The 21,299-nt window shown below is 43.2% G+C and overlaps 1 protein-coding gene across 1 annotated transcript in view; it reads right to left on the bottom strand.

Annotated features, from left to right (window-relative positions):
- Positions 1–21,299, bottom strand: part of RND2 (Rho family GTPase 2) — a 215,223-nt gene that overhangs the window by 67,741 nt on the left and 126,183 nt on the right. Inside the window, exon 3 of the mRNA XM_068264150.1 lies at positions 5,637–5,746. Coding sequence (XP_068120251.1) covers positions 5,637–5,746 — 110 coding nt within the window. The remainder of the gene's footprint in view (positions 1–5,636; positions 5,747–21,299) is intronic.

The following is a 21,299-nucleotide window of genomic DNA, read 5'->3' as shown; positions in this document are numbered from 1 at the left end:
TAGAAGATGTATTAATTGTATATGAATTATAAATGAGGCTGTGCTACCATTAGGGTGCAAACAGCTGGGAATGAAGAGAGCTAACAGAACGGTTTGTATTAATTGTACAATGAAATTGTGTAATTTATTACTATTGATTGCTTAAAAATTAAATGAATGATTGAGAAAATACTTTTATCAACTATATGAGCGTGTGAGAGAAGAGAAAAATACAAATCACTCATACCGCAGAACATAGCATGAAAGTAAAATGTTTCAAACAATGGACATTATTAGCCAAGCACATGTTACGGATATCACACAAATTGCATAAGGCGTGTTTTGCAGTTTGTATAATGCGTGTCATACAAGCTACACAAGTTGTGCGTATAAAGTGAGTTATGCAAATAGTACATCATTAATTTGCACAACATCCGATAAAATGTATGTGCTGAGACAGCGCACATACATTATTATTATTATTTGGTATTCATATAGCGCCGACATCTTCCACAGTGCTGTACAGAGTATATTGTCACTTACAGTGGATCCGAGATTAATTTTTACTCATTGCATAATTGTGTTCCTTTCCTATTGTTTATAGGGCATTCCCCAAGCCAAATACTTTTTTGTTTTTCTTTTAATACACTAATTCCCTATAAACTAAACAAGCCACGCCCACAGGTTTTCAGAGAGCCAAGGCACTTTGAGACAGTAGCAAGGGCTCATGGGAGCTCAGTCTGGGCAGGGGGAGGTATTACTAGCCAGAGATTTCAGAGATAAGGCCCATACACACGTTGGATTTTTGCGAATGACCCGTCGTTTGAACGTTCCGTCATTCGCACGTCAAATCCGGCGTGTGTACAGACTATCGTTCGGGTGATCAGACTGGTTTTCAGCAATCCGCCGGGCGGATCGCTGAAAACCAGTCTTATCACCCGAATGATAGTCTGTACACATGCCGGATTTGACCTGCGAACGACGGAACGACAAAACGTTCAAACGACGGGTCATTCGCAAAAATCCGACGAGTGTATGGGCCTTAAGCGGGGAGGAGGGGGGGATTAGGTTTTTTGCTCAAGGTGCAGATAAGACTGCCTCTGTGTAATGTTTACAAACAACATGGCTGCTGTCGTGTCACAGGAAGAAAAATTCATATTCTATTAAAGCTGTTTTCAGCTACATTTGCTGTGTAAACTATCTAAACTTTAGATAAGATATATAGACAAATTACTTGTTCTAGTTAGTTTTTCATCTCAGATCCGCTTTAACTGTCCGGCAGAGGTGCTCACAATCAAATCCCCACCATAGTCATACTTCTATGTATGTATTGTGTAGCATATGTATCGTAGGGGGAAGCCAGTTAACCAATCTGTATGTTTTGGAGCTGTAGGAGGAAACCGGAGTGCCCGAAGGAAACCCACGCAGACACGGGGAGAGCATACAAACTCCATGAAGATAGTGCCCTGGCTGAGATTTGAATCGGGGACCCAGCGCTGCAAGGCGAAAGTGCTAACCACCACATCACGTTGAGTCTCTTTTTCTTAAAGTGAACCTTAAGCCAGGAAAAAAAAAAAGTTTTACACACCTGGGGCTTCTACCAGCCTCCTGCAGCAGTCCTGTGCCCTCACAGCCACTTGCTAATCCTCTGGTCCCCTGCTGCCAGCTAGTTTCATTTTTGCCGACAGGCCCGTCAGGACTGGCCATGCGTAGATTTTTCCGCATTCCCGACTGCAATTAGCTCTATTGCGGGCCGCAACGCATCCAAAAATACGCGTTGCCGCATATCTATGCATTCGTAATGTGGCAACGCGTATTTTTGTACGCGTTGCAGCCCGCAATAGTGCCAATTGCAGTCGGGAATGCGGAAAAAGCTACGCATGGCCAGTCCTGACGGGCCAGTCGGCAAAAGCGAAACTAGCTGGCAACGGGGGACCAGAGGATTAGTGAGTGGCTGCGAGGGCACAGGACTGCTGCAGGGGGGCTGGTAGAAGCCCCAGGTGAGTAAAACTTTTTTTTCTGGCTTAAGTGTCCCTTTAAAGCACAGTTGTGGGACTTCGGGCATAAGTATCCTTAACATGCATCATGCAATGGTTTCATACTTTGTGACAACTGTAATTGTAAAAGTGCCATGGGACATGCTGGTTCAAATACATGAAGACATTCTGGTAATGTACCTGAATATCTAAACACTATATTCCCACAATCCATCCTGCTGAGGTTTCTCTGAATCTTAATCACTGCATCGCTCGTTTCTGGAGGCTACTCCGATCTGGATGCTGTGAAGACTACACAACTGCCTGAAAGTATTTATGCTTAACATTGAAATGCTTTGATTTCCTTGATCAATTTCTTAATGCGGTTCAGACTATATACACACACAAACACCAGGAAATTTAACAATATAAACACACAACCAGAAACTGGGAGAAGAAGCAAAGAGGCAGATAAACGTAGTTGTGGTCTCATTCATACATTTCTTCTATTTGTTCAGAAATACTGATTCATCAACATAGAATGCAATACAGACAGACAAAGGCCGTTTTTGACAAAATAGGCATAATGAAAGAGGCCAGGAATGCCGCTCTAGCGGTTATGGGTGTTTCACACCAAAAAGGACTAGCGATTGTATAGCGATTTTTCACAAGTGATTTTGTAGCAATTCTTACAGCACTTTTGCATTCCTATACTCGTTACATAATCACAATAGCTCCAAAAATGCAACATGCAGAGCTTTTGCAATTCTAATAAAATGTATTCTTTCCACTGGGAATTAGCCCATAGTATTTAATTTTCCTTGCGCTTTTTCAAAATGCTGAAAAGCGCTGGTGTTCAGAAAATCTCTTCAGAATTGCTCTTGGTGTGAAACGACCTTTTATTTTCCAAGCTTATTGATGGTATCTTCTCCCTGCAGTGAGAGGTCTCCTACTTTGAGTAACAACAGATGTAAAAGCCAGTTAGTAACTGCCACCCAGTGATGGTCCAGCACAGCATCACCCTATGTGGCTTAAAGCGTCGGACTTAATTATGCACCACGTAATTATATAATTACACTGAAGCACGTGCAAGGGACAGAGCTAGTGTACACGAGCTGGCAACAGCCCCGCCCCCCAATGCCAGGTTGCCCTCTTGCTCTAGTGGTAAAGACCCACCATACTTATCCCTGCTGCTGAAGCACTCCCTTTATCACCCATGCGACTCCGCCCCAACCGCCCTCTCCCCCTCCTGCAGACTGGAAAAACTAAGTCAAGTAATAAACCAGATTGGAAGGGGTGGTGGTAAATTAGTGTGGCCAACATACATAAGGTTTGAAAGGGGTGTGGTCAAATTAATTTGCCAAGTTGGAAGGGGGAGGGGATAATAAATGAGAAAATTGAATGCTGTTTGTTGTACCATTGGGTTGCTTAATAGTATTGCCACAATTATATAATCATACGCATCTACAGTATATCCCGATTTGTAAAGGTTACTGTAAACCAGTGTTTCTCAACATCTTATTGGTATGTACCCTTTTAAAAACCTTTACTCACGAAGTACCCCCAGCACAGTAAACATTATCACAAGTACCCCTTGACAAATATATATTAAATTGTATTACATGATAATTGGTTCTAAACAATTTCCAAGCATTTACTATTGCGTTTAATTAGCTAAAATACTATTTTGGTATTTAAATAAGATGTATCAATTTCTAAAACTGTAAATGTGTTATTCTTGGTTAACTATATCAAGCCTGAGTACCCCCTGGAACCATCAGCAGTACCCCCTGGGGTACGCGTACCACATGTTGAGAACCTAGGCTGTAAACAAAACCCTGCCCCATGCCTCTGCAGCAGGTAGGATGATACTAGATCAGCTGACCGTGGCCTTGTGTCTCTGTAGACCGTCATCCAATATGCAGAGGAAATGGATCAGAAGGATGAGAGATCACATGACTGTAAAAGGGGCCCATACACTGGTCAATTTCAGCCATCAAATCCATTGATTGATCGATCGGAAATAGATTTGATCGTTCGATTTTCTGCCGATTTCAACTGATTTGATTTATCTAACTGGATGGAAAATCTAGGTCGATCTGCTGCTGGCTGCAAATCGATGGTCCATAGAGTTGCATTGGATCTAATGGTCCAAAAATGCATCTAGATCGATTTCATAAGATTTCATTCTGAAATCTATTGGAAATCTGTTCCTAGTGTGTGGCACACATCAGATTCGACTTGACAGGCATCTGACAGAAATGTATCTGATGGTTGAATCTGCTGCAAATCTATAAGTGTATGGCCACCTCAACCTCATAATGGAAAGAAAACCAGACAATGGAAAAGATTGCCAACATTCCCCCTAATTAGAGAGCACTTGACGGAATAAATTAACCATTTTAGCCACCTAGATGTGATTGTCACGTCCGTGTTGCTCGCTTACAGGATGGGAATTAAAACAAATCACTGTGGCCATCTAGTGGACAAATAGCAAAACTATATGTACATACATTTTTTCACATAAAACACAATAAATTACAATTAAAATTAACGGTTTACACCCCCCCCCCCCCCCCACACACACACACACCAAAAAAAACCCAAATAACATTTTTAACAAAAAAAATAGTTACCTAAGGGTGTAAAATTTTTAATATGCATATCAAGAGATTATATTACTAATATTGTTTAAATTATAAGGTTGTAAATAATGGACGCAAAACTGAAAAAATGCACCTTTATTTTCAAATAAAATATTGGCGCTATACATTGTGATAGGGACATAATTTAAATCATTTAATACCAGGGACAAATGGGCAAATAAAATGTGTGGGTTTTAATTATGGCAGCATGTATTATTTTAAAGCTGTAATGGCCGAAAATTGAGAATTTTTTTTTTCAGTTTTTTTCTTAATATTCAGATTAAAATGCATTTAGAAAAAAAAAATTCTTGGTAAAACGTACCACCTTAAAGATAACCCGAGGAACGCTAATTGCACACAGAGGCTGGGTCTTCATATACTGCCCAGCCTCTGTTGCTATACTGATTCCCCCCACAGGCCCCCCTGCGCTCTGCTGTGCGCCCCATAGATCATACGCCGAGCTGTCGACAGGCAGCTGTTTACCTTGCATCTGTCACTCTCGACGCTCCCCCGCCTCCTCCATAGCGCCGGTCCCTGCCCGCGTCCCTTCCCTCCCCGCTGATTGGAGGGAAGGGACGCAGGCGGGGAGCGGAGCTATGGAGGAGGCGGGGGAGCGGCGAGAGTGACAGATGCAAGGTAAACAGCTGCCTGTCGACAGCTCGGCGTATGATTTATGAAGGGGGGGGGGGTTAGCAGAGCAGGGGGGCCTGTGGGGGAGATCAGTATAGCAACAGAGGCTGGGCAGTATATGTAGACCCAGCCTCTGTGTGCAATTAGCGTTCTTAGAACCCACCTCGGGTTCACTTTAAGAAAGCCTAATTGGTGGCAGAAAAAATAAGATAGGGCTGAAATGGTTAAACTGCAACCTTAGATTTGGGTTGTTAGACATGGTTTATGACTTTGGCAGCATATGTATTTCTAGCATCTTTGCAGACAGAGGTGCAGCATCCTAAGCAGTGAAAGCAATGATTGGCTTACTTCCTAAGACAGTTTCATATTAAAAATAGACAGTTACAATTTCATTCAAAGACCTTACCTTCTTTAACACACTATCTAAAGTTTCTGGCCGGCTAATGTCGAAACAAATGAGCACTGCGTCTGATTCTGGGTATGCCAGGGGCCGGACGTTATCGTAATATGCGGAGCCTGAAAAGGAATACACAAGACAAATAACTAAATATTTCCAGACTTCAACCACATGCTACAGTAATATATACAAAGGAGGTCAGAGGAGAATGGGCTGATTGATTCAAGCCGATAGAAGAGCAACGTTGACTACTCATTACAACTGAGGTATGCAGCAAAGCATTTGTGAAGCCACAACATGCACAACCTTGAGGCGGATGGACTACAACAGCAGAAGACCCCACCGGGTACCACTCATCTCCACTACAAATAGGAAAAAGTGGCTATAATTTGCACAAGCTCACCAAAATTGGACAGTTGAAGACTGGAAAAATGTTGCCTGGTCTGATGATTCTTGATAGAGTCAGAATTTGGCATAAACAGAATGAGAACATGGATCCATCATGCCTTGTTACCACTGTGCAGGCTGGTGGAGGTGCCCGGTCGGAGGGATGTCTTTTTGGCACACCTTTAGGCCCCTTAGTGCCAATTGGGCATCGTTTAAATGCCACGGGCTACCTGAGCATTGTTTCTGACCATGTCCATCCCTTCATGACCACCATGTACCCATCCTCTGATGGCTACTTCCAGCAGGATAATGCACCATGTCACAAAGCTCGAATCATTTCAAATTGGTTTCTTGAACAGAACAATGAGTTCACTGTACTAAAATGGCCCCCACAGTCACCAGATCTCAACCCAATAGAGAATCTTTAGGATGTGATGGAACGGGAGCTTCGTGCCCTGGATGTACATCCCACAAATCTCCATCACCTGCAAGATGCTATCCTATCAATATGGGCCAACATTTCTAAAGAATGCTTTCAGCACCTTGTTGAATCAATGCCATGTAGAATGAAGGCAGTTCTGAAGGCGAAAGGGGGTCAAACACCGTATTAGTATGGTGTTCCTAATAATCCTTTAGGTGAGTGTATATCTACGCCCCAGGAGCTAAGATGAAGTCTCAAGGGACGTAGATATACTGATATACTGTGTAGTTAAAAAGGTAGCCGAATGATGAATTGGTACTGATCAGAGTACTGATTATGAGTCCATATGTGCCCATAGCCACATGGTGTGTGGCTAGACCATCCAGAGACTGGTAAAGGTAACATGCTCAAGTGACACACACACACACACACACACACACACACACACACACACACACACGTTAAATCAAATGTACATACTGACTGGTAAAAAACAAAACAAAAAAAAACAGCCGAACCGTAAAAGTGAAATGCACGGTTCAGCCTGGTACTTGTAATAATGCAGAGCAATGCAGGGAACCATGTACACAGAGGACCAAAGCAAAGATACACAATGTACTTCCATGTGCAGCTCTGCAATAACCTTATAAGCAGCTTCAGCATTACTTTTTATGTCTCCCTCCACAGTTTATTAACAAGTTTAAAAAAAAGTAAATATTCCAAACCGGACCGCAGAGGCATCGTGCTCCAGCCCAACTTGCAAGTCAGATACTTGCTTATGGACAGAGAAGGCTCTGGATCCTAATAAAGCCTTCCGTTTTCTCTTGCTCCCCTCATTCCAGGGTCGTTACACTTGTGTGGAATTGACCAACTAGCCAAATACATGTCTGTGAGCCCTTGGGAGGCTTTAGAAGTGATTGCGCCTCAGAGTACTGGCAAGCTCCATACTGCGTCCAAGGCGACAAATTAAACAGGGGTGATGGAGCTGGAACGAAGAGTTTAAGACAGGACAGGGAAGGCTCTATAGGATCCAGAGCCTTCCCTCTCCATAGGCAAGTATCTGACTTTTTTTTCCCTTTGCCTTTACACTTTAAAGGATACCTGAAGTGACATGTGACATGATGAGAAAGACATGGTTACATACAGTGCCAAGCACACTAATAATTATGCTGTGTTCCTTTTTTTCTTTCTCTGCCTGGAAGAGTTAATTATCAGGTATGTAAGTGGCGGACTCAGTCCTGACTCAGACAGGAAGTGACTACAGTGTGACCCTCACCGATGAGTAATTCCCCTTTTTATCTCTTTCTTGCTCTCAGGAGCCATTTCTGCTCAAAAAGTGTTTTATAGTTGGAATTTCTTATCAGTGAGGGTCACACTGTAGTCACTTCTTGTCTGAATCAGGACTGAATCAGCCTCTTACATACCTGATATTTAACTTTTTCAGGCAGAGAAAGAAAAAAAAAGGAACAGCATCGTTATTTGGGTGCTAGGCACTGTACATACCCATGTCTATCATCATGTCACTTCGGGTATCCTTTAACTGGTTGTTGTTTCAGGACATATATTCTACATCCTAATTAGTGCTGCTGAAGGTTTTAGAACGTAGAATCTACATCCTGCATTTAAAACCGCCGCACGAGGACGTGATATTGCACGGTCTTGTGAATGATTTTTACTAGCTAATAGCAACAATCATTCAATAAAGTTATTAAAAAAAAGATATTACCTAAAGAAAGCCAAGATTGTACTGAAAAAAGATCTATATCACTAAGATGGCATAAGTAATAAAAAAAAGTTACAGCTGTGTCAAAACTACAAAGCTAAAGTGTCAAATGTCAGGAACCTTAACCTCCCTGGTGGTATGATAAGTGCAGCTGCGCGGCCACAGGAGGGTTTTTTTCAAATAATTTTTTTTTTCTTTAGCATTTAGCTAGCCTAGCACTAGCTACATGCTCCCCCCCCCCCCTCCCTGCGGCATCCCCCCGTACTCTCCGATCGCCGCCGGCGCCGCTTGCCCATAAGGAAATCCCATTCTGAACGGGATTTCCTTGAGGGCTTCCCCCGTCGCCATGGCAATGAACAGAGTGACATGACGTCACAGGGAATCCCGATCCACCCCATAGCGTAGCCTGGCCACGATTGGCCAGGCTGCGCAAGGGGTATGCGAGGGGGGGGGGGCCCTGTATCGCAGCGGGTAGCGGCGCATCGGCGGCGGTGATCAGACCAAACACGCAGCTAGCAAAGTACTAGCTGCGTGTTTGAAAAAAAAAATTATGTAAATCAGCCCAGCAGGGCCTGAGCGGCACCCTCCAGCGGCTTACCCCCGTGTCATACACGGGGTTACCGCCAAGGAGGTTAAGAGGCAAAAACCATGGAACGCGAACCAGTTAAGGTCACTCCGCAAACTATAAACCTATGAAGGGGTTTTGTTTTCTTCCTGTTAACATATCCTATTATGGCTCGTTATATTGACATTTGACTCTCCTCAGTAATTACAGCAGATAGTATTGGAAAACCCTGGGCTGACAATTGTAATACCCGGAATTTGACTGCAAGCATAACCCCCCCTTTCAAGTAAACAAATCCTCCTTGGTGCATCAAAGCATACCTGTCATCCAAACACAGACCTCGCCTTGTGTAATCACACTGAGCCAGCCATGGCCAAACAAGCAGGTCAGACAGCATAGCCGCCTGCAGGGAAGTTAAATACCAACTTATCACGCAGCCGACACTCAAGGCAACAAAACCACGCAAGGCATAAATATACGTCAGAGCCAATATTTGTTCATCCAATCTAAGTAAAGCAGAAGATATGCATAGCTTTATCAATCTAAGTTAAGATTGCTCTGACTGGTGTTGGCTCTGCCCCAATGACCTTATTTAATCCATTAATGTGAACCGATCATGAATCTGACGCTATCGCAATAACTACGCGATTTGTGATAGCGTTTTGCAAGCGATTTTGGGAGCGATTTCCCTGCTCCTATACAATTCATTAGAATGGAAAGGCTCCCAAAATGCTGCATGTCCTGCGATTGTGATTTCTTTAATCGCAATCCCTCTAGTGGAATCTGCCCCATCCATTTACATTGGCAGAGCGTTTAGGGAAACCGCTAGCAATTTAAAGCAATCCCTAAACACTTAAAAAAATGCTCTAGTGAGTTTCAGACCTCACTAAGATCTGCAAAGCTCAAGTATGATCCTTCATTTAACCTAGTCTCTCTTTCAAGTATATCCACCCACTACAGTCACACAAGAAAGTGGAGCTATTCTCATGCTGTTTAGGGACCAAGATTATGAAGAGGAAAGCATCTGCTGAGGGGAGCGGTCAACTTACATTCAAACAATTGTTAAAGTGTACCCGAACCGAAGCTCGGGTACAAAATGAGATATTTACCTAAAGAGAGGGATGCCTCAGCATCCTATTAAGGCTTCCCTCAGTGCTCCGATGTACCCCCTCGCTGAGCGCAGCCCCCTGAAAGATTGTCGCCAAGGCATTGTTGCCAATCATATCAGGTCCGCATGTCTCCTCTTCTATTGGCGCTGCCCCGCCCGCGCAGTAAGCCGGAGGCACTCATGTACGTGCAGCTCCATGCTACTGTGCAGCCGTGCTTGTGGGGCTACTGCACGGCCGCGCTCTTAACAGGAGAGGAGAGCGGCAACGATGTGGTGGGGGTCCTAGTGAATAAGGGAGGACATCGGAGCATGGAGGGAAGCCGCAACAGAATCCTGAGGCTTCTCTCTCTCTTGTTAAATATCTATTTTTGATCCCTAACTTTGGCTTGGGTTCCACCTTAACCCTCTGCACTCACAGCGAATTGGAACACTATTAGCAATAAAAACACCAGTTTGCAAATTGTATTCGATTGCAGAAATAGAACATATTTGCTTTCACAATGGAAAGTTTACCACAGCAGTCTATACTAGACCCTTTCACCAGCATTTAGGTTTTTTTCTGTAGAAAGAGTCCCTGCTCTACCTATACTAGTGAGCAAACAAGCAAGCATTATATGCTCTTAAACTGGAAATTTACGCTGAGCCCTGTCAGGTTTCTACCATTCTAGGTGCAGAACTGACTCCCATGGAAGCTGCTGGTGTAGGAGTTGGATTCTCCTACTGTACCCAGTGATGACCCATCCTGTGAATGGACCCATCAAGACTCCGACACACCAATAACTATACTTGAGTTAGTGAAGAAGAAGAAAAGAAGCAGTTCAATAGTGCAACAGTCAGAGTATGTTCCTCTGTCCTCTGAGAGAAGGACAACACTGATGTACAATTTTAAATAAACAGGCACACCGTTTTATGCAAATTAAAATACAAATTTGGGTGGGGGTGCAACTAGCTACCTGAGCTTAACTAAAACATTTCAAACCCTGACTAACCACTGGCCAGTGGTGAAGCTGCTACAAAGCCTGCTAGCGATGGGGCACATTCCAGTTAAAGTTGGAGCACTCAGATCTTCAAAGCAACGCATTTGAAAAAAACAGTTCTACAAAGAGACTGAGGGATGAGATGTAGAGCCCCCTTCCCCTGCCAGGCGAAAGCAGAATTTTAACCTAAAGTATAGTGGCCACAGGCCTCTCACAGATCTTGTCGCTGCAGTAGGCACCACTCAGAAAGGGCTGGTCGCCTGACGTGGACAAGACAAAAAGGTTCTCTTCACCAACGTTTCTTTCCGTCTGAGCCTCTAGTAGCTGGGTTCAGATCCAGCTATAAGGCCCTGCAGTTCCTGCTGTCCTCTACTTCTCTGTGTGGCTGGATTGTACTAGTCCGTTCTCTTGTTTTCCCTGACACAAATCCGTTACGCAGAGGCTGGGAAAGAGAGGGCCCATGTGTCTTCAGCTTTCCCACTTTGTCCTTCCTGCTCTCTCCGGTTCCTCTCTCCCATCCCCCTTCTCCACATGGCTTGCTTTTAACTCCCTGCCCCCCACATCCTTTAGCTCTAAAATAGGGACAGGTTTCCATTTTGTGGTGGGTATCAAACATTGATAGTACATCGGGAAAACCAGCCTGTCCATAGATCAATCTAAAATCTCCAGGGAGTGACATACTGTGCTACTTACACCATGTGTGCTGTGATCGGGAACAAAAGTAGGGACTCTTTCTACAGATAACACCTCTACGCTGGTGAAAGGTTCTGCTACAGAATGCTGCTACGTGCAAACTATTTTGGAAGCCAATAACCTCCATTTCTGCAACGAAATACAATTAACAACCAAGGAATTTTTTTATCACTACTATAAAATTCCGGCTTGCTGCGAGTTTCTTGAGTGCAGAGGGTGAATGACTTTTTCCACTACAAATCACAAGCTGCGCAGGAAGTTAACCAGAGCGATCGGCAGGGATTCTTCGCCTCCAGCACTGACCTTAATAATAGATTTCATCTTTAATGTCATTTCGATGGTTTAAATATTATCTTAATAAATACTTGTGTAATTTTATGTGAACATTAATCAACTCTCCGGCACAGATTTATATTCTATAAATGCTTAACTACCATTGAAATCAATATCTGCATCTTTCCTTTGAAAATTGAATGCGTTTGTGCAGCTTATACAGGATTCCAAGTAAAGCACAAGACTCGCCAGCAATTGCACTGGATTGCAAGGAACACCAATGGTTTCTTTCTTAAGGTACAGACTAACCAGCAAGCTCATACCTCTGGGTGTTTCAAGTCCTACTCCATAGAGCCACTTTAATCCATGCCATACACAGATGAGAATCAATCAGTCCAAAACAGTCTGTATGCATGTTGGATTATTTTGGCTCTGTACAATTAACAAGCTGACACATCATTGCATTCCAGCGGATCTGGAGGTGTGTCTAGCTTCTAAGGGCAACAATGGTTGATTTGCATATATTCAGCAGTGATGCACTGGGAGACATCTCAAGCTCACTCCAACCTGAATTATCGCAAATTCTTTCTGCTTTAAGAAAGCAAAGTTTTGTTTCTTAAAGAGAACCCGAGGTGGGTTTGAAGAATATTATCTGCATACAGAGGCTGGATCTGCCTATACAGCCCAGCCTCTGTTGCTATCCCAAACCCCCCTAAGGTCCCCCTGCACTCTGCAATCCCTCATAAATCACAGCCACGCTGCTGACAAACAGCTTGTCAGAGCTGGCTGTGTTTATCTCTATAGTGTCAGTCTGCTGCTCTCCCCGCCTCCTGCAGAACTCCAGTCCCCGCCTGCATCCCTTCCCTCCCTGCTGATTGGAGGGAAGGGACGGGGCAGGGACCGGAGCTATGCAGGAGGCGGGGGAGCAGCTGAGACTGACACTACAGATGTAAACACAGCCTCACAGCATGGCTGTGATTTATGAGGGATTGCAGAGTACAGGGGGACCTTAGTGGGGTTTGAGATAGCAACAGAGGCTGGGCTGTATAGGCAGATCCAGCCTCTGTATGCAGATAACATTCTTTAAACACACCTCGGGTTCTCTTTAAGCTACGTACACACATCCAACTTTTTCAAACAAGTTGTTGTTCGACTTGTCATTTGAACGACAAGTTAGACGGGTGTACGCGTTGTCAAGTGACTGATAACAGCCGGTTTACCCGACCTGCATAGTGGATCCGTTAGACCAACTGTCATTCAAACAACTGTTAAGGCCCGTACTCACGGGCTGCAAAACTCGCCTGTCGCCAGCACACGTGAGCGTGTGGGCGACAGGCCGGCGACAGCTTCTCGCCAGGTCCCTCCGCGTACACATGCGGAAGAGGGACCAGCGGCAAGGCGGAAGCTGTCGCTGACGTTCCTCCTCCCCCCGCCGGAAGCTCACCGGAAGGTCTGTGAACCTCAATGGAGGTTGCTGTCGCTAGTCCGCGTACTCACGCGGACTAGCGACAGTTGCGGCGGGGGGGCAGCGGCGACTGTCGCCATGCGATTGAAAGTTTCAATCGCATGGCGACATAGCGACGGGCGACAGTTCGGGGGCGCGCGCGCGTGCGACGGCCCATACTCACGGGCGACCTGTCGCCGCAACACGCGCGCGCCGCGTGTTGAGGCGACAAAAGTCCCTCGTGAGTATGGGCCATTAGGTCTGTACAGGTGTACAATGACTTTTAGTCGTTTGTCCAACTAATAGTTGTTCAAACAAAAAGTCGTTTGATCAGTCATTTAATCTAGTCCATTCTTCTATCCAGTTTATTGTCCATTATCAAGTTGGTGAAACGACATGTAAATTAGGTACATTAGCATATCAGTCCCTTTGTTGATTAGTGTGTACAGGACATCTGAACGAATTGTTTGCGCTACAAGTCGTTCAAACGACAAGTCGGACAACAAGTGGTTTAAAAAAGCCCCATCCCTGGCCAATGAGATGCAGGATTATGCAAGTTTTATATAAATTTTATATAAGCTACATGAATGTGCATACAAAATGTGCATAATCTTGCATCAGGGCTTAAACTTACTAGCAGCCTTTTCCAAGCGCTAGTGATTTGAAAAAGCTCTTGCTAATGCAATGCTATAGGGGAATTTTATAAAATCACATGCCTCTAGTGGGATCACACCCATAGAATTACATTACATTAGCAAGAGCCTTTCAAAACACAAAGTGCTCAAAAAAAGCCCTCCTAGTGGGTTCAAGGCCTCACTCTGATTTTTTAAATGTTAAATTATTTCCTAGACCAGGGTAGGAATTCAGTAGCAGAACTTGGATTTATTTCTGAAAGCTCTTTGATCAGCTGATGTAATGTAAAAATGGCCAGCAATCCAGACAATGGCCACTTCCTGTACCGCAGACCTTCACTGTTACAACGTGCAATTTAAAGAAAACCCGGGCTGAAGCTCGGGCTCAGAATCTGATACTTACTATAAAGAGAGGGAAGGCTCTGGATCCTATTGAGGTTTTCCTTGGTTGTCGCAAGCCCCCTGGTTGCAGAGCATGGCACCCCTTCACACCGGGTCTGCTCAGAACCTCTTCCTGGATCATATGCCACACAATAGCTGCACAAGCCCACCCACACATGCGCAGTAGCATGCAGCTGCGTGGCCCCGATGTGAAGGGGGGCCACGCTCAGCAACAGGGGACTTGCGACAACCGAGGAAAGCCTCAATAGTATCCAGAGCATTTTCTCTCTTCATAGTACAGGTAAGTATCAGATTTTGAAAAAAAGAGAGAAAAAAAGACTGTAGAAAGACAGGTAGTAAAATCTCCCAGATTAGGATACCACCAGCAGTTAAAACCAAAAGAGGCTGTAACCCTATTCCACACTATTTTCCTGAACATAAGCATTAATTGTAATTTGAACTAGGACAGACTAATACTTTATATAGAAGATGTATTCTCTTGTGTATTTCATCAGCCCCGTACAATATATCTTCAGACAATGCAGAAGTACAACCACCTAATTTTTCATTATTACTCAAAGTCTGTTCCCAGGAGATAATGTGGGACATTCATAAAATGTATGGCCGGCTGAAAGTCTGCATTTTACTTAGAGAGTCTAATTTTGGCAATTAACTCTTTGGAAAAATATAAAGCAGTTTTCACAGCTGCAAATAATATAAGCAAGACACAAAAAAAGCCTCCATTTCCAGCCTGCAAACGTTAATCTCTTATTGTGGTCACCTCCTCCCTCCCAACCCCAACATCTTTTCTCTGATGTGCTGGGGTAGAGGGGGGGAGGTGTCGGCACCAGTGCATGAGTCTCAGCTCTGCCCCCCAACACGTGCAGCGTGGGCCCAAACAGTATCAAAGTGTTGGTTCCAAAACGAAAGTGAATCTTGCGCTCTAGCAAGCTTGAGTGCCCACAGTGTCCTCAAATGGTAATAACTGGTGCTGCTCTGGACTGGTCCAGTGTGCCCTCAGCGTCATTACACATTTCAGGAGGTCATCTGATGAAGGCATTGCATGCTGGGCACAGCCTGGTGATACCCATCGCACTGAGAAGAGGGGATCCGGTCCTTTTAACTGATACATTGAAGTTTTAATCTTGTAAGAAAGTTTCTACTTTGTGCAATAAACTATCCACTATGGTAATATACTATGGAGCACTCTATTTCCTTTACGTATCAGGATAAAAGGGTTGGACTGTGTGCTAGGTGGACACCATAGACAGAGGTGCTTAACTTGAATCCTTGTGCAGATCGCTTGATACTCCTCCCTGTATTGCCTGATGAAGCGGGATTGAGCCTGCGAAACGCGGTGCAAATTTTGGGGAGTTTCTAATAAATGTGTTTGACTGTCTGAATCGCAGTCGTTGTTGTGTCTGCTTGAGGGAGGTAAGACCACCACTTCCTCCTTCATTTTTGCCATTTAAGTTGGTTTTTAAGCTCATTTAATCTAATTTTATACTTTTGGCGCCTCTGTTCATTGTATACAATAGGCAGACACCATGCACTACCAAATCTGATAGCTGTTTTTTCTCATAAATCCATAAAATGGATTTTATTCATTTTTTCCTATGTCTGACATTAGGCCTATGTTTCAAAAGGACAATGTTGGGCATAATCCGCCATAGGATTGGAAAGGGTAAATATAGGTTCCCCTCAGTGTGTTAAAGGGAACCAGAAGTGAGAAGTACATGGAGGCTGCCATATTTATTTCCTTTTAAACAATACCAGTTGCCTGGCAGCCCTGTTATATTTGGCTGCAGTAGTGTCTGAATCACACCAGAAACAAGCATGCAGCTAATCTTGTCAGATCTGACAATAATGTCAGACTCACCTGATCTGCTGCATGCTTGTTCAGGGTCTATGGCTAAAAGTATTAGAGGCAGAGGATCAGCAGGACAGCCAGGCAACTGGCAGTCCTGCTGATTAATATGGCAGCCTCCATATCACTATCACTACACGTGTCCTTTAAAGCGGTATCGTCACCATAAAAAAATCAAATTTCAACAGCAACTGGTCTGAGTGTATTAAGTGATAAAGATGGTAATCCTGCATTCAAAAAACTTTCAAAACGTTTTCTGCTGTTATGATTTGGAGTTATCATATACCTTAGGAGTACTGGCTCTTTAGTAGATGGTGCCAAAGAATTGCATGCTGGGGGTTCTTTTTATCTATAATATATTCCTCCTCTTCCCTTTATTTCCCTGTCTGCTGCTTATCTGAAACCTGATCCCCTACTCACTTGTGTTTACAAGCAAGGCTGAGGTGACTCAGTGATTGGAGGAGACAAGAAAAAAAGTAAAGGGCAGAAATTACATCACGAGTTAGCCTTAACTGTGGGCAAAAGACATGGCCCCCACCAGGAACAGAATTCACGTCATTTACTATATAACATTCACTGAAATCAAAACGTGGACAGTATAATACATGTGTTATGTAAGTAGATCAAGTATTTATCTACTTATACAGTGGAGAAAATAATTATTTGACCCCTCACTGATTTTGTAAGTTTGTCCAATGACAAAGAAATGAAAAGTCTCAGAACAGGATCATTTCAATGGTAGGTTTATTTTAACAGTGGCAGATAGCACATCAAAAGGAAAATCGAAAAAATAACCTTAAATAAAAGATAGCAACTGATTTGCATTTCATTGAGTGAAATAAGTTTTTGAACCCTCTAACAATAAAAGACTTAATACTTAGTGGAAAAACCCTTGTTTGCAAGCACAGAGGTCAAACGTTTCTTGTAATTGATGACCAAGTTTGCACACATTTTAGGAGGAATGTTGGTCCACTCCTCTTTGCAGATCATCTCTAAATCCCTAAGGTTTCGAGGCTGTCTCTGTGCAACTCTGAGCTTGAGCTCCCTCCATAGGTTTTCTATTGGATTAAGGTCCGGAGACTGACTAGGCCACTCCATGACCTTAATGTGCTTCTTCTTGAGCCACTCCTTTGTTGCCTTTGATGTATGTTTTTGGTCATTGTCGTGCTGGAACACCCATCCACGACCCATTTTCTGTTTCCTGGCAGAGGGAAGGAGGTTGTCGTTCAGGATTTCACGATACATGGCTCCGTCTATTTTCCCGTTAATGCAATTAGGTTGTCCTGTGCCCTTAGCAGAAAAACACTCCCAAAGCAAAATGTTTCCACCCCCATGCTTGACGGTGGGGACGGTGTTTTGGGAGTTATAGGCAGCATTTTTCTTCCTCCAAACACAGCGAGTTGAGTTAATTCCAAAGAGCTCTATTTTGGTCTCATCAGACCACAGCACCTTCTCCCAGTCACTCACAGAATCATTCAGGTGTTCATTGGCAAACTTCAGACGGGCCTGCACATGTGCCTTCTTGAGCAGGGGGACCTTGAGAGCCCTGCAGGATTTTAATCCATTGCGGTGTAATGTGTTTCCAATGGTTTTCTTGGTGACTGTGGTCCCTGCTAATTTGAGGTCATTCACTAACTCCTCCCGTGTAGTTCTAGGATGCTTTTTCACCTTTCTCAGAACCATTGACACCCCACGAGGTGAGATCTTGCGTGGAGCCCCAGAGCGAGGTCGATTGATGGTCATTTTGTGCTCCTTCCATTTTCGAACAATCGCACCAACAGTTGTCACCTTCTCTCCCAGCTTCTTGCTAATGGTTTTGTAGCCCATTCCAGCCTTGTGCAGGTCTACAATTTTGTCTCTGACATCCTTGGACAGCTCTTTGGTCTTTCCCATGTTGGAGAGTTTGGAGTCTGCTTGATTGATTAATTCTGTGGACAGGTGTCTTTTATACAGGTGACTAGTTAAGACAGGTGTCCTTAATGAGGGTGACTAATTGAGTAGAAGTGTCTAACCACTCTGTGGGAGCCAGAACTCTTAATGGTTGGTAGGGGTTCAAAAACTTATTTCACTCAATGAAATGCAAATCAGTTGCTATCTTTTATTTAAGGTTATTTTTTCTATTTTCCTTTTGATGTGCTATCTGCCACTGTTAAAATAAATCTACCATTGAAATGATGCTGTTCTGAGACTTCATTTCTTTGTCATTGGACAAACTTACAAAATCAGTGAGGGGTCAAATAATTATTTCCTCCACTGTATATGTGTTTTTTCCCTGGTATAGTAGGGATGATCCTACTGCTTTAAAGCAGATTTCCCCCCAAAAAAATTCTCTCCCGTATTTATTACAGCTCCCAGGTTTAGCTACGGCTTGTAGCAGTAAATAGAACTGTCACTAGTTATCTTTTTTATTGTGTCACTATAACCTCTCTAATCCAGCTGCAAGTGGAGGTGCCGTGTCCTTCTATAACGATGTCACGCACATTTGCATTTAGCTACATAAATATTTGTATGCTCGCTAAAGTTATTTTACCTGTTTACTGAAACATATTACAATTACAGTATCATGGATATGGACATAAAGTGCAAACTCTGCTTTAAAGTGGTATGAATCTCAAATCATTGTTGCTGTAATGCTGGGAATACACAAGGAGTTTGTAGGCAGATAAATGGCTCGATAGATAATTTTCAACAGGACCGAATTGATTTTGATAGTTTTTCTGATCGATTTTCTCATAGAAGTGAATAGAAATTGATCAGAAAATCGATCAGAAAGTAAATCTGCACAAAAAACAAACAAAAAAAAAAACACTGTGTATTCCCAGCATAAAACAAACAAAGCAAAAAATCAACAGACAATGTTGCTGATTGCAGGGCAAATGATAAGATTGTCTTAGGGCTTTGTTCCCATTATGAACGATTGCAAAAATCGCCTTAAAAGCACTTGTGCAATGTTATCTTATGTGAGTGTTCTCACATAAGCGATGAGCTTTCCATCCAGTCGCAAACGCGGCTCCTGCACCATTTTCAGAGTGTTTGCGATTCAATAGGAAGTATAGCAAAATCACGAAGCACTTGAGAAAGTGATTTGAAAAGCTATTTGCTGAACGATTTAACAGATAATACATTGTATTTATGTATTTCCAGGTCAAAGAGTTCACTTCCTGATTGAGGTCAGGAAGTGAACAAAAACATCGCTATGCAAACGCGCTTAGAAAAGCATTTAGAAAAACAATTTCCTAAGCAAAAATCGGTCTGAAAGCGCCTACAAAATCGTTCAGCGCTTGCCATTTAGAATGTGAACTAGGCCTTAATGAAGTCATTGATAAGCAGAAGCTTTTCTGGATTGTAGACTACCAAATAACATCTCAACACAATCTGATGTTTAAATGATTAACCCTTCAGTAACCAGATTAAACTAAAACTAGTTTGTTTCAGTTAGTTCTTTGCTGTATTTAATGCTTTAGGCTATAGAACAACTTTGAAATGTTATGCCACTTTAATTTGAGGGTAGCAATGTCCAAACTGAAGGAGGGGTTTAGGAGCTCCAGCTCTCTGCGTTCCACCCTCTATTTAAAGTGTAACTATACGCCCAAAACTAAAATTTCAAACACGACTATAAATTAACATTTAAAATAATTTGTATGCATTCATTTTGTGTAGAAACCTTTATTTTCACTGCAGAGAGCAAGAAAAGCTTGCTTATCTCTTGTCATCTGCAAATGAAATCATTGCTAATAATAATAATAATAATAAGTTCTAGCTGAAGCTCTCTGAGGCATGTGTCTTCACTTTGCCCCCCTCCTTTTCTGCTGAAGTGACTCAGCTGTCGCCAGGGCGATGTGTCTGTTCAGCAGAGGGAGGGGGGCAGAGTGAAGACACATACCTCAGAGAGCTTCAGCTGGCAATGATTAGATTTGCCTTTGCCAATGACAAGAGATAAGAAGGCTTCTTCCAGCTCTCTGCAGGGGGAAAAGGTTTCACACACACAGGGAATGTGTGGGAATGCTTTCAAATGTTCTTCTATGTAACTGAGAGCTGTTAGTGAAATTTTAGTTTCTGGAGCATAATCCCACTTTGGTGGGTGGTGGAAAGTGGCTGTGTGTGTACACATGCGTGTGCATGCACATTGCTGAACTAAAGCAAAGCAGCCTGTTCTGTTCTTTGGAGAGGGGGTAGAAAAAGTTGGAGGACCAGATCAGCAGCAGTTGCCCAGATCCGTTGTTTTGTGATATGACATGGTGGAGATCTTGGGAGATATGTACTGGTGCTACATCAACTAACCTATTGTCAGATCAGCTGACAAAAATCTAGCTTGTGTGAGTGGGTGTGTATGTGTGTGTATTAAAACTTTTTTATAATGTTTTAACTGCTTAGGAATGTTTAGTTCGTTCACTTTGCCATCCAGCAGAAGGTCATCCCCATGAATTTATTCATTCACAGATTAGACAATAACTCTCAAGATCAAGACCCTTGATTTCCTTTTGCAGCACGAGGATATAATCATAAATATGGAACTATAAAAATGATGCCTCCTGTCATCTGAAGCAAGGTAGCCACTTTGGCAAGTGTTTTACAAGGTGCATTGCAGGGTTGATGTTCTGGAAAGTTGCATCTGCACAGCCCCTAAGAACACAAGCACTGCTTTAATGAGGACAGATAAAACAATACATTTTGTGTGACCCCCACATCCGTCCAGGGACAGCCGCATAGCAGAGCAGGTGGCAGCTGCTGAAGGACAGTGCGTGGTAAAGCGAGTTTCAAAGTCAACACAAGAGCATATTTATTAGAAACATGAAGGCAAAGGTCATGGGAGAGGGGAGGCCATAGCAACAAACTGAATGTAGGCATAGGGAGGAGTCTGTCACAGGATAAATACATAATAAAAATAATATGCAATACAGATCATATTTTTGATACCGGAAGGCATTTCCCATTTTTTAGCTTTAAAGCATAACCGAGGTGACATGTGACATCATGAGATAAACATGTGAAAGTACAGTGCCAAACACACATAACTATGCTGTGTTCCTTTTTTTCTTTCTCTGCATGAGAGAGTTAAAAATCAGGTATGCAATCCGGGTCGGATTGGGTCGGACTATAGCACAACCCTCACTGATTAGTAATTACAGCCATAAAACACTTTTCTGTCAGTAAATGGCTTCTCGGAGCAGAAAAGAGATAAAAAGGGTCAACAATGCATA

The sequence above is a fragment of the Hyperolius riggenbachi genome, chromosome 12 (assembly GCF_040937935.1).
Source record: "Hyperolius riggenbachi isolate aHypRig1 chromosome 12, aHypRig1.pri, whole genome shotgun sequence".
Lineage (NCBI taxonomy): Eukaryota > Metazoa > Chordata > Amphibia > Anura > Hyperoliidae > Hyperolius > Hyperolius riggenbachi.
This window is presented reverse-complemented; position numbering and strand designations above follow the sequence as displayed.